At 42.2% G+C, this 22,331-nt stretch overlaps 1 protein-coding gene across 1 annotated transcript in view; it reads left to right on the top strand.

The window, feature by feature from the left end:
• WIF1 (Wnt inhibitory factor 1) overlaps nt 1–4,315 on the top strand; it is a 66,688-nt gene extending 62,373 nt beyond the window's left edge. The window contains exons 9-10 of the mRNA XM_036094129.2: nt 269–364; nt 3,453–4,315. Coding sequence (XP_035950022.1) covers nt 269–364; nt 3,453–3,574 — 218 coding nt within the window. The 3' untranslated portion in view covers nt 3,575–4,315. The remainder of the gene's footprint in view (nt 1–268; nt 365–3,452) is intronic.
• The last annotated feature ends 18,016 nt before the right edge of the window (nt 4,316–22,331 follow it).

Here is a 22,331-nt window from a genome sequence, read left to right as displayed (position 1 = left end):
TTTTTTTTTTAATTTGAGACAGAGAGAGAGCACAAGTGGGGAGGAGGGTCAGAGAGAGAGGGAGAAGCAGACTCTCCCGCTGAGCAGGGAGCCCAATGTGGGGCTCAATCCCAGGACCCTGGGACCATGACCTGAGCCGAAGGCAGACGCTTAACCGACTGAGCCACCCAGGCTCCCCAATAAAACACATTCTAAAGAACTGCAGGAGAAGCAGCTGATTCTGAACAATGAAAGCTCAGAAAACACTTTCTGTCTCCTCCGATTCTAGCTGTCTGCGAGCCTGGCTGTGGTACCCACGGAACCTGCCACGAGCCCAACCAATGCCAATGTCAGGAAGGCTGGCACGGGAGAAACTGCAATAAAAGTGAGTGAGTGGAAGACATCGGGAGAGCCCGCCTCTAACTTGTCTTGGCTCCTGGGGCTAATGGATAACCCATAGCTCAGCCCTGCTTTCCGTGTTAGTAAAAGCAGCTTCCCCCTCTCTGCCTCCTCTCCTCGGTGCTCCCCCCTGGCCCCCTCAACTCTTTAAACCTTCGAGTCTAAGTTTTAGTGTCTAAGGGCAATGCAGCTGTGTAAATTATCACCACATCTATAAAACAGCTCTGTGGCTCTTTTTTAAGTGAAATCAGTAATTCAGGTTGATTTGGTCATACAGTGTGGTAACTATGAAAGAAATAACAAGTATAAGAGTGTAAACCAAATATATAGATCTATTTGGCTCTGATTTTATCCTTCAAGATCTATCCGTGAGCATATAAAACATGAAGAATTTTGCTCTTTTAAGATCATTAAATGTTATTGGTTATGGTATATTTTAAATAAGATCTTTTGAGGCCAAAAAAAAAAGAAAGAAAGAAAGGAAAGGTCTATGGCGTATGGGAGAGAGATTATAATGGAGCTGAGCTTTTTAAAATTTACTGACTACCCAAAATGAGCTAGCTGTAGAGATGATAAACCACTGGCCTGTTTTCGACACAAAATGAAGCTGGTTAAATTCAACCATTTCATTTTGATTGATATCTTCTCTGTTCCAAGCAGGAATCCAGGCGTTGAAGACCTGCCAGTGAGCAGACAGAAAATGCCCTGCCTGGTGGAGCCCAGGTTCTAGCGGGAAGGACAGTCAGTGAGCAAGGGAACGAGCTAAACATTGTGGTTTCGGTACATCTGGCAGCTAGCATTCCGTCTCCTAGCTGTGGGCCCAGCTCCACTTTTCCTTTGAGGGAAGGAAGGCTTCAGTCATACATTAGCCTTCAAATGCGGAAGTTCAGATTGTGCCTGTCACAGTGAGTCTCCAAAATAATGGACACAAATGGAACAGATCACCTTCACATCCAATGTTTTTCTAGATCTGCAGTCTCCAAAGCGTGGTCCATGTAGCCCAGGGAGTATGGAAATGATCAGTTAGGTGGATGGAAAAGACGGATTTGACAATAGTTTTTTATTTTATGTTATTTTATTATATTTATATATAAACATATATATAAATATATTTATATATCTCGATCCCAAATCTCTAATTTTTGTGCGTATTTTATAATGTTCGCATTATATTATTATGATGTATATCTAATATACTTATATGTAGGTATACATGCTTTTTTGTTTGTTGGTTTTAAGGCTGGTTGGTGTCTGGTCTAGGCTACACTAAGCCATTGACTTGAGTCTTGTCAGGCGCTAAATTGACTAGATGGTAGATTGAATTGGCTTCAGGTGGGTGTAGCTTAACAAGCTCCTCTGGAAAATAATTCTTTCCCCAGATAGTGATGGATGAATTGTATCCCTGCAGGGACACACTTGGGGGAAGTTTTTGGGGGGCTAAAAGACCTATAGAAAACGAACCATTTCTAGAGACACTTTGGGAGAGAGTAAACCAAATCCTTTATGCCACCCTTAACTCAGGATGCAAGTAACTTTTGAGACATCCTCGGGCCTAGGGATGGCCTGAGGTCACACTATACATCCCAGGAGTCAGTTACAGAGATCTTCAGGGACCAATATTTGGGACCTGGTGACCAAGATGATGGCTGAGAGTACAGCAGTCACGCCTCCAAAAAAAAAGGCAAGTCAGGGGCCCTTGGGTGGCATCGATGAGCAATTCGGACAGGTCCACCAGCCCCCACCCACCACCACTTCTCGACCTGCTGCTGAGAGTTTTGTCATCAATGTACCTCCCTCAGATCAAGGCGTTGCCTCAAGAAGATACCCCGGTGCCTGATTAAAATGCAAATGTGTTGTCCAAGAGAGGCCACCCAACCATTTTGTACATTTGCTTAGAGAATCAGAAAGAGGTTTATTTTGACCAGGGGGAGGTGACGAGGCAGCGCCGAGGCACAGAGTTCTGCTGAGAACAGACTCCCAGCGAGGTGACAGTCTGGGAGGTCTCGGGCACCCAGACATGTTACTGGGGAGGAGGACATTGGAGACAGACTTCCCGGCTGAGGCTCACCCTCCCCAGCAGGGAGGTTCGAGCTTCATGGGTGGCGGGGAGAACAGCAGGGTAGGGATTTACTCCAGCGCATTGTTGGCTCATGTTCTGGCTGTTCCTTGAGCTACTAGCCTACATACTGACAATTCAAAGAAACACATTCAGGAACAAAGTATTCTGTTCTCAGTAGTTACTTAATGGCATGCTTGCATTTAAAAACCACAGGGAACAAATGGAATGCCAAACTTGACTCTAATGCACAGGAAGATGGAGGCAGATTTTTTAAATGTGATTGCCATCTTGGATCCGTTTTAGGAAATCAGTAGAAATGAGTCAGTGCCCCAAGCACCTCCAGAAATTCACAAGTAGGAGAAAGGGAGGTCTGAAGCTATGGAAATTAGTGCTACCGTCCACTTAAACTAAGCTGGAAATGGATAGATGCCGGCCATGACTGAAACTGACAAATCCCCATTGATAAGGAATCCATTCAAATCATAACCCTTCTCTAAAATGTATCATGGAAGTCCTTACTTCTTACAAAATTCCCATTTTGTATAAATGCAATAGCCACACTTGATTGTGTGATCGATATGAAGAGTGGGCGTGTTCTGGATCAATATAATCGAGGCCGGTTTTGCAACTCAGTGAAAATGATCAAATCCTCTGCAGGTGCATCCCTGCTTTGGGGACCTCACTGCCACATCCTTACCAGACCTTGGGTGGAGAAAATCCTTCATTCGAGCACATCCATCCAAACTTTGCATCAAGAGTTTCTGCATGACCAAAATCTATAGTGAGTCAGAGCTTCGATGGAAGCCAGATTTGATGGAGTTCCTAAAATGGGTTTCTTTTTTAGGAGAGATCTTGAACCTGTAACATCTCTTCATTCAGGTGGCTTTTTGTGGTGGCTGTGGTCTTCCACTCTGGGTTGAAAAGGGAAAATGGATTTCATTTGAATGGTTAATAATGAATCTGAAGAGCCTGTTTTTGTAGTTTCTTTTCTTTTAAGCTGTGAATAATTTTACAGGGTACGGAGCCAGCCTCATGCACGCCCTGAGGCCAGCAAGCACCCGGCTCAGGCAGCGCACGCCTTCACTTAAAAAGGCTGAGGAGCGGCAGGACCCACCTGAATCCAATTACATCTGGTGAACTCCGACATCTGAAACGTTTTAAGTTACACCAAGTTCATAGCCTTTGTTAACCTTTCATGTGTTGAATGTTCAAATAATGTTCATTACAGTTAAGAATACTGGCCTGAATTTTATTAGCTTCATTATAAATCACTGAGCTGATATTTACTCTTCCTTTTAAGTTTTCTAAGTACATCTGTAGCGGGATGGTATAGATTTCTTGTTTCAGTGCTTTGGAACAGATTTGATGTTATGTCAGTTGATCAGGTTAAAATTGTGTCTTTTCAGTTGTGTAGCTGGCGAATAATTTCCAAAATCACAACGCACTCATGGTGTCGAGGGGCTAGGGAACACTGGAGAAGGTAAATAGGACAAAATGCATAAATCAAGGGTTTGGATGGAGCACTTAACCGTATTGAAGTTACAACATTTCTAATTTTACTGTCATGTGTTTAGACATTTGTCACATTTTTTAAATTCCCCTTGTTCTTAAACTCTCAATACAATATATTTTGACCTTACCGTGATTCCAGAGAATTCAGTATTGAAAGAAAGAAAGAAGAAAGAAAAAAAAGAAAGAACATCGTGGCAGTGGCATTTAACAATATAATATATTGTAAACACAATAAAATAGGGACTATAATGTATGGACTTTTGGCATTGGCTTGAAGCAATATAATATATTGTAAACAAAACACAGCTCTTACATAATGAACATTTTATACTGTTTGTATAAAATAAAGGTGCTGCTTTAGTTTTCTGAGGGTTGTGTGGAGTGGTCTGTGCATGTGCTATCTTATGGAAATAAAGTCGGTCGCAATGAAAACTCTGCAGTATCATAAAAAAGAGAAGATAGTCTATTCTGTGACCCAGTCCAGCTCCCCAGGCCCTCCCAGCCCTCCCAGCCCTCTGCCCCTGCTCCAGCCACGCCGTGCTACACTCTGGGCACTGCCTAAGACCTTCCTAGGTCTGTCAGCTCCCATTTAGTTGGCGCTGCTTTCAAGAAGTCCTCTCTAACCAGAATGTGTTGAATATCCCTTTAGTGGGAGGCTTCCTAAGACTTTCTAAAAGTGTCAGAATGTGGCAAATGACAAGAGCTACCATTTATTAAAAACCCATTGGTTCCCAAGAACATGATAGCATGTTGTCCTACAATCCAGTGAGGAAGGTATCATTTTGCCCTTTTACAGATGAGAAAACTGAGGTAGGGAGATACGTAGCAATTTACCCAAGATCACACTTGAGAGGGACAAGTTTGAATTCATGTCACCTGACTCCGAAGACTTAACACTAGGGGGTTTCCCCACCTTCCTTTTGCTCAGCAAATGCAGAACACAAAACTCCACAAATCCCAGGCAGATACTTTCCAATATATTTTAGTCTCCTCATTCTCCCAAGGAAATGTGGACTTTATGTTTAGATAATCTATATGTTTGTCTTTCGCTGGGCGATGGCATAATGACTTGTGTGGTTCAGGGATGTGACGTGTTATGGGAAGTGACCGAGGGAGGGGCTGGAAGCAAAGTGAACACGTCTTATTGTGGCGCTGGGCCACGGCAGTCTTCCTCCTCTAAGTAGCCAGAGCCCAGAGTGCAGCTTCTGCTCACGTAGACTTGGCGAAGCAGGCCAGGAGCCAAGGAGCTCACCCTGGGGATCCCAATATGAGAACCAACTGATTTAAGACTTGGAAGTAAAAATCCAGATGTTTGATAATGAGGATTTAAGACGGTGACAGAAAGTTAAGTTTGGGGATAGGATAATAATACGAATAGCTAACGAATAGTACTTAGCTTGTTCTGAGCACTTTACCTCATGGATGAGTAATAAAATGGCGGGGAAGTTAGACTGAAGGCAGCATGACGAACCACAATAGTCTACCTTGATCATCTCCCAACCATTTTGACTCTACACTCCATTAGAGATTTCTGAGCCCATACTCCTACATGTGACTATTATTTATTTACATATTTAACTGGTATGCTTTATAAAAGCCAGAAATGTTGAAGAGATAAAAACATAAATAGAAGCTCTAATATTTTCTCCACTTATCCAGAAGATAGTTTTATGTACGCCCTGTAGTACACGCCCTCACGGGAGAACTCAGGCTGAGAGGAGAGAGAGTAGGATCCAAAAGGGCTTTAGAAGCAGAGAGTCTGCACTCAAGAAGGATTTCAAACGTAAGCAAGGGACTGGGTCACTGCCTGAATGTAGGGTTCTAGAGACGAATCTGAACAGTGATGTAAGTGACTAAGAAGGAAGAAGTATGGGCAGTGGTGAGGGTTTCCAGAGATGCTGAGTTTCGTACTGAAGATGTTGAGTTTATGTGCCCTTGGGACATCTTGGTGGAAATGTCTGATAGGCAACCGGAAATACTGTTATTAGGAGGTTAGTCTGATAATTTATTGATTATTAGTTTTACTATAAGTGAATAGTACTAACTCTATATTAAATTACTTTTAATATCAATATACATAACAGCTTTATTTGGTGAGGTGCAGTACAATTCACTTGTGTTTTATTGTGTCTTTATTTTGTTTTAAAGATTTTATTGATTTCTTTGAGAGAGAACTCACGAGCGGGGGTTGGGAGGGCAGTGGGAGAGGGAGAAACAGTCTCCCTGCTGAGCAGGGAGTCTGATGTGGGGGCTCGATCCCAGGACCCTGAGATCATGACCTGAGCCGAAGGCAGACACTTAACGACTGAGCCACCCAGGCGCCCCTTTATTGTCTTTAGATCCTGTATAGTTAATACCATTTGCTGCTTTCCTGTGTCTATGTTTATTTGTATAACAATATAGCCTTTACTATTTGGCAAATTGATTGAGCACTTCCTCCCTCCCTCCCCCATATGTATTATGAATCTTCATCCAAAACATGCCCTTTGGTTACTTTGTCGGTTTATGTAGAATCACAACAATGGAGGCCAGCTCTTGAAACAAAGGCCAATAATAAGGGATATGAAATAATTGCTGTTACTCTTATGAAGCAACCACAAGAGAGGAGAAGGGAGAGGAAGAAGAAAAAGAAGGAAGAGAAAGAGGAGGAGGGGCGCCTGGGTGGCTCAGTCGGTTGAGCCTCCGACTCTTCATTTCAGCTCAGGTCATGATCTCAGGGTTGTGAGACTGAGCCCTGCGTTGGACTCCGGGCTGAGCCTGGAGAGCCCACTTGGGATTCTCTCTCCCCCTCCCTCTCCCTCTGCTCCTCTCCCCGCCCCTGAAAGAGGAGGAGAATATTTATATAAAATACTTCTAAACAATAATTTAAAAGCTAAAAGAGTAGGGAGTTAAGGTGGTCTGAGAAGATGTATACTGTTTGACAAGATAAAATAAGTAGGAAAAATTAGGCAAGAGGAAATAAAGGCTAAACAATAAAATGGGCCTGGGAATGAGGTTAAGACAGAAGGCATACGGGGACTCCTACACACTTGTGAGAGGTACGTGGACAACACATTGAGCTCTAAGCCCTGCTCCAGCCACCTCAAAGAGGAAACCAGGGCTGGTTATGAGTCCCAAAGACCATAAACACAAAAACTAATCAGTTTCTCAGGAGAAGTTCAACTACACAAGGCACTTACATTAGGGCTCGATCAAGGTAGGAAGGTCTGTGGGAAAGCTGCTTTGGCCTCCCTTCATGTCAATAGTCTTTAAAATATCTCTTCCACATTTATTTACAGAGGAGCTGCTTAAAGAGGTTTAAAAAAAAGGGTTGCTGACAGGGTTCAGCTTCTCATCCAGTATCCCAGGCAATTTGTCTCTGGTCCTAAAATTCCATGCCCCACCCAGCAAACAAAAGATCTCCAGTTAAATCCAGCCAAGATGCTCAGAGGGAAGTTTATGGAGCATACGGCTGCTTGATCATGCTCCTTGAAATTCTTAGCACCTCCCCAAGTGGCTTCTCCAAATAGTCCCTTTAACTATATATAGTACTCCTCCTAAAGCAAGTTTTGGTAACGGGATTTTTTTTCTCATCTCATTCCCTGTCCGGTGACCCTTACGACGCAATTATAGCTTGCTGGGCTAGGCAGCGCCCCGGCTGAGCTAGCCCTTCTGTCAGCTCTAATTGACAGTGGAGAGCAGTGTCTCCTGGGGGTTCTCGCACGGAGGCCCGAGGGTCATACGTGACACATGCTCTCAGGAGTATCGACAGAGTAACCACAGATAGCACTATTTCTTTCCATGCTCATCAAGAAGGCGCAAATCATCACAGTAAAGTGCAGTTTCATAAAAGCATTTCTACCAAAGTAAGGGAGGAAGAGGGCACAGGGTGAGGTGAGCAATTTTTAAATTAGTTAAATGAGAAACATTGCCATTTCAGAAGAATTTCCTGAGGCAATAAAAAAGAAAGACAAGGAAAGAAAACAAAGAACTATCCAAAGACAGGAGTTTCATCATCATAATTTTTAGGCAGTTTATGCAAGTGGTGCAAATATAAAAGTTTAATAAACCTATTGAATAAATGTCCTCCATATGGCTCAACATAAAAAATAGAAACAATCTACAGGAAACTGACATCATAAAACAAAGTACTCAGGTGTTCAGTAAGACTTTTTTTTTTAAATCTAATATCGACTCCAGTGGAAATTGATTTTCACCTATTTACTGGTTTATTGTTAATAAGAATCTAGGAATTACAAATGAAAAATAATTTTTATTGAGCTTTGGCATTGCAAAGCTTTTCCTAGGTAACACATTTCCCTTCCTGATCATGTTTGGCTGGCACAACTGTTGAAATTACCTGACATTTCTCAAAAGTCCAGACCAAGAGAAAGCCACTCTGAGACGACAAATAATCCATACAATCCACAGGAGGACCATTGAAGGTTGATTCACCACAGAGTGAATATCAACTTCCCATTCCAGTGACCATAACACTGACCATGGGCTTGAGGCTGCGTCTGGAGCCATAGGTGGGAGAGAAGAGCAAGAGGGAAGTGGAGAGCCTTGGTCAACAATAATCCAAGAGGAGACTAGCTGTCTCATTGGAGGGGCCCAGAGCAAGATGAAAATATGGGTCCCCTTGTTCAAAAAGCATTAAGAATATCACCATGGTGACCACAGGGCATTAAGCCTGGGGTCCTTCTCCATGCAAGGGCCGTGTGCAACTGCACAGTTCACACATCCATGAAGCTGGCCCTGTCCGGGAGCAAGTTCTTAGGTCCGTGGACAAGAAAGTCTAGGTAAAATGCAAAACATCTGCCTCTCCTTAGGCACTGGCCAGATAATCTCTTCTGTGCCTGTCCCTCCTTCAACTTCAAAACCCAAACCTTGAGAATGGAAGACTCATTCACCATCAAACCAGGTAAGTCAGTGACCATTTACTGAATGGCTTCTGTATTAATACCGCAAATGCAAAAATAGGGAAGAAAATATGGGGTAAATTAAGGGGAAAAAATGTATTGCTTTATACTTCAGTCCAATCAACTTCTTTGAACCTCAGTTCCTGTTTAGGAAAGAATTTGTAGCTTTCAGTTAGAGCTCACAAGGGAAAGATATTTTTCAGAATTTTGTGAACAATCTATTTTAACCAAAGCGATAATCTTGGGTTTTTCCAATTTAACAACTGCTGTTCTTTATTAGAAGACAGAAAGGCAGAGACCTGGCTGGAATTGGGATCGAAAGCTTTGTTTTAGAAATTAAATTCATCTCCACCCAGGGAAGCTTGATTCAGTGAAGAGCATTATGACACTCTCCAGAAACTCCAAAGACAAATATCCCCAAAAGCCCTCACTTCAAGGAAACACCCACAACTAATTTGTGATTATTTTCTACTTTGTAAAGATGAATATTTGCTTCTCTTTAAGCCTAAAACACTCTGGGAAGGAGCAGAAGCGAAGCCAATTATGGGCTCCTAGTCCATTGGGCACCATGCTGATTAATCAATCCTTGGCTTGTGTCACAAGAGCTAAACTCCAAGTATCCTACTGGAATTTTAAAGCTGCTCTGCTTTTCAGTCATGTGGATATTCTGCCCCGGCTTGTTTATTTGGATTAAGTACTACTTGGTTTCTAGACTGAACCCAGACTGGGAAGGCAGCAGATGATGAAGCCGAGATGGGCCTTAAGGTAGCAGTCATCCTGCCTTCACATTTAAGCCACCCTTGAAATGATGATGTGAATACAGGTTATTCCATGACAACTTGTCTCAGTGTAAGTGGCTACAAATGTGCTAAAGGAAATTACTAGCGGTTGTGACTTCAGAAAAAAATAAAAATAAAAAGGACCTTTGAAACAAAGCGTCTGGTTGAAATTGAAGCAAGTTCTAGCTTCCCTGGCCTCACCCGGTGTCCACTTCTATGTGTGCACCAGTCCAGGGTGACATTCCTTGGAGAGACATTTTTGAGAGTTGTAACAGAATGGAGTAATAGGAGAACCAAGAAGGTGGTGTTCTGGTGATGAACTGGCCAAACACGGAAGTAGCATTCCAAAATTTCCAGAGAAGTTTTCTCTGGAAATTTTGGTTCATGGCATCTGTGTCAGGTGGTTTTTAATTCAAAGGCAAAACTGAGGCTAGGGTTTGCTGAAGATCACAAAACAATTTATTATTGCTAATAATAACCCCTGTGTGGGGATTCTAAACTCGTTCCCGAAGAACACCAATTGTCCAAGAGGACATGATGTATGTGAAAACAGGATTCTGAGGCCAAGTAAGTCTCAGAGATGGGTAGTTCCACGAAATCAGGAAGTTGTCTTTCTAGTAGCGCTGCCCAGAGCCGTTACCACCCTATCGTGCATCGTGCATCCCCGAGAGGGGACTAATATGCCGCCTTCCCCAAACTTACTGGATCAAAGAGAACTTTCTTCCCTAAAGCATTTCCCGGGGAATAAAATTTTACACAGCACAGTCTGTGGTGCACAGTCCCAGAATACTTCGGAGTCTCTGAAGTTGAGTCTTTACTGCACTCTTTTTTTTCTTCAGAATTTTTAATGTTATTCTATCTGTTTGGAGCTAATTCAAGGAAAACTGAAACTTACAACTTATAACACAAAGAACTTCCAGGTTAACTGGTGAATCAACTGGTTTTACGTAATTTGTTTATTTTTCCCCTACATATTCCAGAATAAATTGATCTGTTAGATTCTAGCTTTACTCATTTAAAGGAGTATTAGAAAAACACTTTAATTACTGTAAGTATTTTAAAATTTAAGATAAGAGTTTACAACTTATGGAATTAGTTTCATCAACAAAGGATAAAGGGATCATTATAATGAATTCGTTTTCTAGGGGTTTAAGCAGTATCCAACATTGAGGGAGCCCATGTGAACTACCCAGCTAAAGCACTTCTTTAAGTCAGTTGCCTTTGGACTGTGTTTATGGTGATTCATAAATTCTTGATCTCCACATTGCTTCTTAACTATTACTCAACTTTAAATCAGAAGTGGAGATGTCAGGCAGAGAACAAAAGGTCACCATCTAAAGACTAACAGGGAGCAGGGTGTAGCAGGAAGAACAGCAGACTGGAATGAAGAGACCCAAGCTTCAACTCTGCCACTGGCAGGCTGGTGGTTCTTACCCAAGATCCCCAAAATGGGGCTTAAGCTAGATGCTGCCCTCCTCGTGCCACTCTGGGCCTTTTCTTTATTCCTAACACGTGGCTCCCAAGCCCAAAGTGCTTTGAATGCATCAAGCATTCTGATAAAGAGATGGAGAAGCTACCATCTCCTCCATTTTGCTACCAATTCAGTGCTGTTCTTGGGTGCCCAAGCTCTTAAATTTGGGTCTCTTCTAACAGTAATTAGTCATCCCTGGGGACAAGAGAGGATCCTAGGTTAGTGCCAGGGCTTTCCCAGGGTAATGAAGAAAAGTGCCCTAATTTCAGCATTTATAAGAGCTCAATAGTCAAAATAATAGCAGTAGCAGTAGAAATCAGCTAACACTTATATACTATTTGCAGTGTGCCGGGCTTTGTCCCAAGTTCCTTATATACATTAATTTAAATAAGCTGGAGTCAGTTTATACCAGCTCGTGAGAAAGTGTCAGTTGTTAAGTTTTTGGAAATTTCTGAGCCAGTTGTTAAACACAGCCATGATTAAATAATTAAATAGATTATTTTTAAAAACAAGGTTAGGGGCGCCTGGGTGGCTCAGTCGGTTAAGCGCCTGCCTTCGGCTTGGGTCATGATCCCAGGGTCCTGGGATCGAGCCCCGCATCGGGCTCCCTGCTCGGCGGGGAGCCTGCTTCTCCCTCTCCCTCTGTCTGCCGCTCTGCCTGCTTGTGCTCTCTCTCTATCTCTGTTAAATGGATAAATAAAAATCTTTAAAAATAAATTAATTAATTAAATAAAATAAAATAAAAACAAGGTTAACAAATGCTCAAAATGAATCTCTCCCTAATTATTTTACTATATTTTACTATTATCTACATTCTTGAGGTTATTTCAGTGCACTGTAACTGTGTTAGAGGAAATATTATGTCATGGTGCACTACTGTGCATCTCTTTTCAACTCCATATTCAGTGATGCTACCTTGATGGCTTCAAATCGTCCATGGAGGGAGCATTTACACCACAGAGATTGGCAAATGCTACACATCAAGACAGGTGGGTGTTAAACCTTTACTATTTAATCCTTACCAAAATTTTATGAGGTTTGTACAGTTATTATTTCCATTTTTTAGATAAGGGATCCCATGCACAAAAAGGTTAAATGATATGCCCAGAACCACACAGCTAGTTAGTGGCAAAGCCAGCCCTTGAACACAGGCAATCTGGTTCCAAAATCTACTCTATGATTATAGGCAGTTACATTGGTTTGGGTACAACAGAAAATAAACTCAAACAACTCAAAAATGGCTGATATGTAATTCCTTCCCAGATGGAAAGAAAAAACGTCCACTATATAGTAAGAGCACTCAAAGAGAGTTCCTAGAACTTCAGTGGTTGAAAATGAACGACTGAATGAATCTGTGAATGCACTTCATTCATAAGAAAGGTTTTCTCCAAAGGAATTGGAAACCTCTCTGTCTTCTGGATCCGGACCTATGTTTATGACCTCTCAATATGCTGTGTTTCAGCTTCTACTCTTGCTCCATTCAGCCACCATTTTAAGCAATTAATTGTATTAGTTTCCTGTGGCTGCTGTAACAAATTATCAGAAATTTGGTGGCTTAAAAGAAATTTATTCTCACTGTTCTGGAGGCCAGAAGTCCAAAGTCAGTTTCACTGAGCTGAAATGAGGTGTTGTCAGGGCCATACTCCTTCTGGAAGATGGAAGGAAGAGTTTGGTGTTTGCTTCTTCCAGCTTTTGGTAGCTGTCAGCATTCCTCGGCTTGTGGCCACTTCTCTCTCTGCTCTGTGTTCACATAGTCTTCTCCTCTGGGTATCTGCATGCAATCTCCCTCTCCCCCTTTCCACTTCTAATGGTACTTGTGACAGCATTTAGGACCTGCCTACCTATTCCAGGAGGAGCTCTTCCTCTCAAGAAGAGCTCCTCCTAACATCTTTTGCCATGTAAGATCATAGTCACAGGTTCCAGGGACTGTGATGTGGGTAATATCTTTGGAGCCACCATTCAGCCCATTACAGCCGTCATCATTAATGACCACAATCCTATTCTATGCTGACGGTTGGAGTTACAAGGGGCTACAAGCAGGATTGCTGTCTGCAAAAAGTCTACAGCTTATAGAGAAAGAACTCATACAAAGAAGTCAATCACATGGAATGTTAAATTGGACACTGGATGCGGAAACACTTTGGCAGTTTCTTAAATAGTTAGATATTCTCACCATATGATGCAGCAATTCCTTTCCTCTGTACATACCCAAGAGAAATTAAAGCATATGTCCACACAAAGACTTACATGGTAATGTGCAGAGCAGTACTATTCATAATAGCCAAAAGGTGGAAACAGCCCAAATGTCCACCAACTGGTGAATGACAAATACAATACGGTATATACAAAAAATGGAACACTATTCAACAATAAAATGGAAAGAAATACTGACACATACTACAACACAGATGAAGTTCATGCTAAGTGAAAGAAGCCAGATACAAAAGATCACATTTTATATGACTCCATTTTTACGACATGTCCAGGAAAGGAAAATCTATAGAGATAGAAAGCAGACACCTGGTTGTCTGAACCTGGCAGGTGGGAAGCAAGGATTGGCTGCTGACAAACACGAGGGGTCTCACTGGATAATGTAACTGTTTCAAAACCAGAATTTGGTGACAGTTGCACAATTCAGTAAACTCACTAAAAATCATTGAATTGTACACTTAAAATGGGTGACTTTCATGGTATGCAAATTATACTTCGATAAAATTATTTTCTTAAATAAATAATAGCACAAGACTACATATGCTAAGGGTAAAGTGAATGATGGAAAGGTTGAGAATTCTACTGACAGAGCAAATCATCAGACAAAGCATGATCTTGGGCTGGCAGATGAGCAAAATTAGGGAGAGGGCCTGCCCAGGGGTGCCATGGAAAAGGTTAGGTTTGGGTCTAGCCTCTGAGGTCCACAGTGTCATCCTTTCTCTGCCTCTTTCATGGACCTCCTGCTCACCCTCCCTTGGCCTGCTGCCTAAAGGCCCAAGGGTCCTGTGGTCCAGTGGACTTCTTCCACTTTCGCTTGGCCCAAGATGGGTAGCCTCAAAACATGTCACACACACACCCCTCAATTCCACATATGTAGCTCTGAGCCAAGCTTGCTGGGACCTCCTCCCTCAGAAGATGTTCTGGGAGACAATCTAGTCGGTACCTTCCAAAACAGAATGATGAGCCATGTCCCTTTGGATCCATCCTATAATATTTCCTATGGGCTTTCTTTCAAAAAGGTTGACAGGAAGCTCCAGGCTTCTGTTGTTTAGCTCTGATGAACCATTCACATTGTTGCAAACATTCCATAAAACTGATGATTTTCCATATATTTGGGAATAAACCAGGCACTCTACCCTAACCTCAGCTTAACCAAGACAGAAATTTTTCTTTCACAAAACTATTAGTGATTTAAAAAAAAAAAATCTCTGAAAGACCTTAGGACAGACTTCAGAAATTAGATATCTACTGTCAAATTGCAATCTAACAGGATTACAGGTTAGTCTTGGGTCTCAAGTCACATGTTATAAATGTGTGAAGGCTATCATTTGGGGAAATACAGTTTATAATATATACTCTGATGATAATCTCTCTGGGGCCCAAGAAATGATAGTTAACTACTTCATCAGGTTGATGAGGGGATAACACAGAATGTGCAGGGGCCAGCACTCACAAGGTAGAACCCAATAAATGATGATGATAACGGGTATTATCACTCTTTAAGTAAAAAGAAAAAGAAGAGGAAAAGTAAATACCCAACAATCATTTGAAAGGTAAATGAAATTTAAACCAAAATGGGATACCATTTTTCAGTCATTCCAACACACTACAAGTGTTGGAAAGAATGTGAAGCCACAAAGCCACAGGAATGACCATCCTCTAGTGGGGATATACACTGATACAACCAAGTTAGAAAGGGGTTTCACATTATCTTGAAAAGTTGAACATACACAGCCTCTAAGAAACAGCAATTCCATACCCTAGAGAGACTTTGCATATAATGCCTCAGGAATCATGAGCGAGAATGTTTGTAGCAATGTTGCTTATAATGCCAAAGAGTTAGAAACAGCCCCACTGCCCATTGACGGTACACTGGATAAATAAATGGCATATATGCAAATAATGAATCATGGAACACTACATCAAAAACTAATGAGGTAATGTATGGTGATTAACATAACATAATAAAATAAAAAAAAATAAATGGTATATACACAAAAGGGAATACTATTCAGCAGTAAAAACAAATGAACTATAGCTGCAGAAATCAAACATTGGTGAATATGAAACACAATGTTGAAGTGCAGAAAACTACACACAGTATGACTCCATTTCCAAAAGAGACAAAATTAAATAATATGCCATTTGGGGACACATAAAAAACAATGGTTTCTTTGCGAAGGTGCTGAGCAATGGGATTGGGAGGCCCTCATTAGGGTTTCAAAAGAATCTATGATGTACTATTTCTTAAGCTGGGTGGTAGGTTCGACTGTTTATTTTATTTCTCTAAGCATATTATCTTGCTATGCACAGATTATTCCTAATAAAAATAAACCCTAATATTCACAACAGAAAAATCAATAAGAAATGTGATCAGGTGATCCCCAAAAGAAGATACGTCCATGACTAGTAAACCAATTTTTTTTTATTTTTATTTTTTTTAAAGATTTTATTTATTTGTCAGAGAGAGAGAGAGACAGAGCACAAGCAGGGGGAGAGGCAGAGGCAGAGGGAGAAGCAGGCTCCCCGCTGAGCAAGGAGCCCGATGTGGGACTCGATCCCAGGACCCCAGGACCATGACCTGAGCCGAAGGCAGCCGCTTAACTGACTGAGCCACCCAGGCATCCCTAGTAAACCAATTTTTAAATCTTCAAATTTAGTAGCAAATAGTTGTAAAATTTTTTACGGTAAATTTTTTAAATGAGTAGTATTTTTCATCAATCAGATTGGCAAAGATATTTTTAAATAATATTTAATGCATATGTTAATGCAAAGAGATGGACAGTTATACTGTGCTGCTCAAAGTGTAAATCAGAACAGCTTTCGTGCGCCTGGGTGGCTCAGTCAGTTAAGCGTCCGATTCTTGGTCTCGGCTCAGGTCATGATCTCAGGGTCACGAGATAGAGCCATGTGTCGGGCTCACGCGGGGCGTGGAGCCTACTTAAGATTCTCTCTCTCCCTCTGCCTCTGCCCCTCCCCTGCGCTCACTCTTTCTCAAAAAAAAAAAAAAAAGAACAACTTTTCTAAAAGGTTACTAAACAATACCTATCAAGAAGGTTTAGCATTTGCTTCTTTGACTCGGTATCAGAAGATCACAAGAGATTCAGTCAAAGATTTAGATTCAATACAGCATTGTTCACAATAGCCAAAAATGCAAAACCTTTATCCATTCATTTGACAAACATTTACTGGACACCTACCATGTGCCAAGTATTGTTTTGGTCACCTGCAATACTTTAGTGAACAAAATTGACAAAAATCTTTACCTTCATGGAATTTACATTATACTGGGAAGAATCAATACTAAACAGTAAACTTAGTAAATAGCTAAAGTAAAATAGTACATGAGAGAATAGATGCTTGAAGAAAAAGAAAAAGCAGAGCAAAATAAGAGGGATCAGGAGTGGCTTTCCAGCCAGATGAGGAGGAACAGGTTGCTTCACCAAGAAGAGGACGTTTGAGCCAAGTTTCAAAGGAGGCGAGATATCTAGATAGTGGGTCCTTGGGCACTGGAGGCAGAGGAAACAGCTGGTGCAAAGATGTCACTCAAATGACAGCCTGTCTGGCAATCAGAGAACAAGAGGGAGTCTAGTGTATCTGGGGAAGCCTGAACAGGTAGAGGAGTAGGAGAGGAAGCCAGAGACCCAAGAGAAAAGTGTGCGGGGCAGTTATGAAAGGCTTCAAAGGACTTAACTCTCGGTAAAATAGGGAGACTTTGCTGGGTTTAGAGCAGAGAGCCATGCTGTGACATATTTTACAAGGATCCAAGTGTTCAAACAATAAGGAAATAACTAAATAAATTACAGTAAATTTGGTGCTTGTTTATAGTAGGAGCTCAGAAAATATTTAGAGGACAGATGAATATAATGGACTATTATACAACCATTAAAACTATAACTTCAAAGAATATTCAGTGACCTAGGGGCGCCTGGGTGGCTCCGTCGGTTAAGTGTCTGACTTCAGCTCAGGTCATGATCCCAGGGTCCTGGGATCGAGTCCTGCATCGGGCTCCCTGCTCAGCGGGAGAGTCTGCTTCTCCCTCTCTACTCTGCTCCTTACCCCTGCTCGTGCTTTCTCTCTGTCTCTCTCTCTCGCTCACTCTTTCTCTCAAATAAATAAATAAAATATTTAAGAAAAATATTCAGTGACCTGGAAAAATGCTTATCATGAACATTAAATGAAAAAAAAATCTGTTTAAGAAGTTGCATGTATGCTACAACTCCAATTTTGGAGATAGATAACAGAAACAAAAGTAGATAAAAATTATAAGGAAATACCATCAAATATGAAATGGTTTTAAGTAATTGGTGAAACTATAGATGTTTTTATAGCATTTGTATTTTCATGTATTTCTGAATTTTCTATACTAAAACATATTACTCTTATAATCAGAACAAAAAATAAATGCAATTTTTTAAAAACCTACCACAACTACAAGGTATTCCTTATGACTTCTAGGGTGAATGTCTGGAAATACGTCCATTGATCGGAATCGTTAGATTTGTTCTGGGTTCGCGGGAAAATGGAAGGTGTTTGATTCATTGGCCGAATTTAGCAGCAAGCAGCCTGTAGTTCATCAGCGTGGCTGTCACCAGTAGTTCAATAAACCCATTGGAATCACTACAGAAGAATTTCTAATGGGATCATGGAAACAATTTGGCTGGTAAAAAAAACACATGATTAAAAAGTCATTACATTATCTACCAGGCAGGAGAAGAATTGCCTAATTTAACCATGAAAGTCACTACAAAAGACCAAAATAATTACAGTGTAAGTGGATACCCAAAATATGGGTTCATTTGATTTTAATGATACCTTGAAAGAAAATTATGGGTGCGGGGTGAGTTTGCCAGAATCACGTAAAACAGCTCATTAGCACCCTTACTGGACTCAATCGACTGTTCGTTCGGGTCTGAGGCAGCACCCTGTCCCCCCCAACCCCAACCAGAGCCCCTTGTTGTTAATTTCATTCTGGTGTCTGGGTCTGCTGTCTTCAGATGCCTGCGACTCACTGAAGGCATGCCGGAGGACAGGTTTCCCCCGAGATGCAGCTCCTTTTAAGTTCCTACAAGGTCAATTTGTAGCAGCATTTCATCCTTCTGTAGCCAGGAACATGTTGAGCCATCAGAAAAATGTGGTAATTTGGTCTATGAGGCATATGGAGTGATGAATAAGAAGAGTCCTGAAGAGAGCTCGAAGTGGGATTTCCACAAAACATTTGCAGTGCTCCCAGAAACTTGCTTTCCCTTCCTAAAAAGAAGGGTCCGTGGCTGCCCTTTCCTGAGGAGCTGGAGCATGTCCTTGTACACGGGCATCTTCAAATCCAAAGCGTCTTACCCAGCAATGGCGGCTGCAGAGCTAAGTAGTTGCTCATTTATTTAATCAGGTGCTAAAGTTCAAAGGGGAGTCAGTCCCTGCACTAAGAAGTGAATCGGGGGCACCTGGGTGGCTCAGTCAGTTAAGCGCTTGCCTTCAGCTCAGGTCATGGTCCCGGAGTCCCAGGATCAAGCCCCGCATCAGGCTCCTTGCTTAGTGGGGAGCCTGCTTCTCCCTCTGCCCGCTGCTCCTTCTCTCTCTCCCCCCGCCCCGTCTCTCAAATAAATAAATAAATAATATTTTAAAAAAGGAAGAAGAAGTGAATCATTGCAGAGGAAAAGTGGATCATTTGTTACCCTTCTACAGGACAGAGGGTGTTGTGGGAATACAATGAAGAGGCCTGAGCTAGAGAGGGGAGAGGTGGTTATGTTTCCTTGGACAAGAAATGCCTCAAGTTAATTCCAAACAAGTTAGGTGGACAAGAAGACAATGAGATCGTTCATATGATGTCTGCCACAAAATACTCTGAAAATCAGCCCAATATTGCTGGGCTTTATTGTTATTGCTGTTGTTTTGTTTTTATGAAACCAGCTTCTCCCTCTAGTTACAATCCATGCTCAGCATGAAGTTCTTGTATTTCACTGGTTTGAGATGACAAGTCTTACAACTCCCAAGGTCGTGTTTAAAAAAAACTCAACTGAGTAAATTTTAAGATCGAACTGGCTTTACTCAATGATTCATGAATCGGCAGCATCCCATTTAGCAAGCAGAAAAGAGCTCCCAGGAGCCGTACAAAATGAAAGACTTTTCTAGGCAGAAGGAGGCAAGGCAATGACGTTGTTCTAGCAAAGAATGGATTGTTTCAGGCAGGGTCACTTGTGGAAGAAATGTTGATAACAGCATTGCAACTGATGTTCTGTGTTAGGACCCCTGATTAAGCATCTCAAATAGGAAAAGAGGCCCAAAACCTGGCCCCAAACTCCTGAAGAGTGCCTTCGGGTTGGTAGGATCTTCCTGAGGTTGAAAAAAATGAAGGACTCTGGAAAAAACAGGAGTGCTGTGCGGGTGTGATAAGAATGGGAAGGCAGTGCCACTGGAAGACCCACCAGGCCAGCTCCCCGGGGGTGGGGGTGGGTGTGGGAGTGGGGGGGAGGGGGGTAATGGAAATAGAATGCCGCCCCTTCCTCACCCCAACCCTCTCCACAGCAACAGTGTAGCCCGGCTCTTGGGTGTGACCAGGGTCCCTCTGAAAGAAGGAGGTGTGGCAGCCTGGGTTTTCCAGCGATTCTCCTGAGAGCTACAAACTAAAGGCAGGGTCATCTTCTCCTCACTGAAGCCATTACCCACCTCTTCAATCCTCCTCAACCAAGATGGATTGGACAGGGTTACCTGAATTAGTAACAAGACTTATGGTAAATACTTCCCTGAAAACTATGATAAAAAGAATCAGATATTTCTCCTTACTGGTCTGAAGGGATATCTCTTTCTCAGTTAGAAGTCAAAGGATATGAGTGAACCATCTAAATAGTAGAATATGGGGCGCCTGGGTGGCTCAGTCGTTAAGTGTCTGCCTTCGGCTCAGGTCATGATCCCAGGGTCCTGGGATCGAGTCCCACATCGGGCTCCCTGCTCGGCAGGAAGCCTGCTTCTCCCTCTCCCACTCCCCCTGCTTGTGTTCCTGCTCTCGCTATCTCTCTCTCTGTCAAATAAATAAATAAAATCTTTTAATAAATAAATAAATAAATAAATAAATAAATAGTAGAATATGATAAGCGTTTTAAACAACTATGTTGACTGCATTCTTCTGGGCCAAAAGGTGGGGGAAACCTCTCCTGCCCCCTCCTTTCCCGCTCCTTTCTTTCCTTCCTTTCCTGGAGAATTCACTCCTAAAGCCATGAGGTGGGGCAGACCAAATATATTAAGGATAATGGGAGTCAAGTCTCTCCTTGTCAAAGGAGGAAGCTACAAATATGAACCTTGAGATGTTGGTGTTGAACTAGACTCAGGGGTATGGATGTGAACTCGTGGTTTTCCATATAAAAGCTAACTATAGAAATAAAGATTGTGGGTGGGGGGGGCCCATGTGTGTGCGTAAGTGTGTTACTCCTTGGAAAAATGGCTCATTCCCCGGCCAGAGCAGGAAAAAAACAAGACGAGCCTGGAGCATCTTATGCCGGGAAACACAGCACTCAAAGAATGATGAAGACATGGCAAAGGACACAGAATCCAACTTGAAGGGGGTCCACTGACCAAACTGAGGGACAATTAAATTAGAGCATCTAATGCAGTATAGCCCACTGAATACATAGGAAGGAAACCATGAGTCCTTACAGACTTAATAAATGAATAAATTGAAAGTTTGATGATGAATGGGCTATTTACATAGTTTCAGATTAACGCCCCCAGAATACATGTGAGTAACTATACAGTAGGGAAGCCAGGTGCACACCACCTTAATCACATCATCAAAGTGAACATGACCAGTCACTGGACAAATTAAAGCCCTGTGCATCCAAGAGGACGCCATGCGAGAACATAGCCTCACTTCTGTGACTTCCCTGCCGAAAAGGAATAACCAAAATCTAATCATGACAAAACAGCAGACTAACCCAAATTGAGGGACAGTCTACTAAACAACCGGCCTATAATATTTTAAAGTTATGAAAATCAAGGTAAAGACTGCAAATTTGCTGCCGGATAAGGAAACCAAAGAGGCATGATAACGAAATGGCATGCATCATTCTGAACCGGATCTCTTCGCCATGAAGGGTGTTTATTGGGTCAGTTGGTGAAACTGTAGCGGAGACTAAAATGTAGACCATAGTGATGTATGTCTGTTCATTTCCTGACTGGGATGGTTGTACGGTGGCCATGGAGGGCAAGGTTCTTGTTGGTTGTGTGCAATATGCATTCAAGTATTTACAGATGAGTGGCATCAGGTTGGCAACTTATTCTCAGCCAGTTCAGAAAATATGGTTTTTATGCAAAAAAACGATGGTTTTTATATCATCGTTGCAAACTTTCTGTAAGTCTGTGATTGTTTACAAGAAATTTTAAGTACTTTTTTTAAGATTTTATTTATTTATTTGACAGAGAGACAGAGAGAGAGCACAAGCAGGGGGAGCGGCAGGCAGAGGGAGAAGCAGGCTCCCTGCTGAGCAGGGAGCCTGATGCAGGACTCGATCCCAGGACCCTGGGATCATGACCTGAGCTGAAGGCAGCCACTTAACCAACGGAACCACCCAGGCGCCCTTAAGTATTTTTTATATCAGGATAAATATGTCCTGTGATGACAACGAAAATACCAGACAGCAAGGCTCTCCTACAAATACCAGAGGGCCTGGCTGTTCTACCCACTCTGGGTAAGACAGAACCTTCTGGAGCAGTTCTGGGTGTTCCTCCAGAGCAGCTGGGTCTCTACCCTTGAAGTCTGGTTTTCTCTCCACCATGGAGCTCTTGTCCCAGATGATTTACCTTTGTGATTAGCATGGCTTCTCCAGGCTTAAAAATCCATCCTGTGCTAAAGAGAACTTAAAATACAAAAAGCCAGGCACCTGTTCACTGAGTTTCCTCTGCCAAGTAGCACAGAATCGTTGCCACTAGCTCACATGTGTAAGCTCTGTGCGTAAGTGGCTCATCGGTCAGAAGCCAAAACTTCTGACGGACGACAAATGGTTGGTGCTAGGACACCCGGAGAAAGCTAG

This window comes from Halichoerus grypus, chromosome 6, assembly GCF_964656455.1.
Source record: "Halichoerus grypus chromosome 6, mHalGry1.hap1.1, whole genome shotgun sequence".
NCBI lineage: Eukaryota > Metazoa > Chordata > Mammalia > Carnivora > Phocidae > Halichoerus > Halichoerus grypus.
This window is presented reverse-complemented; position numbering and strand designations above follow the sequence as displayed.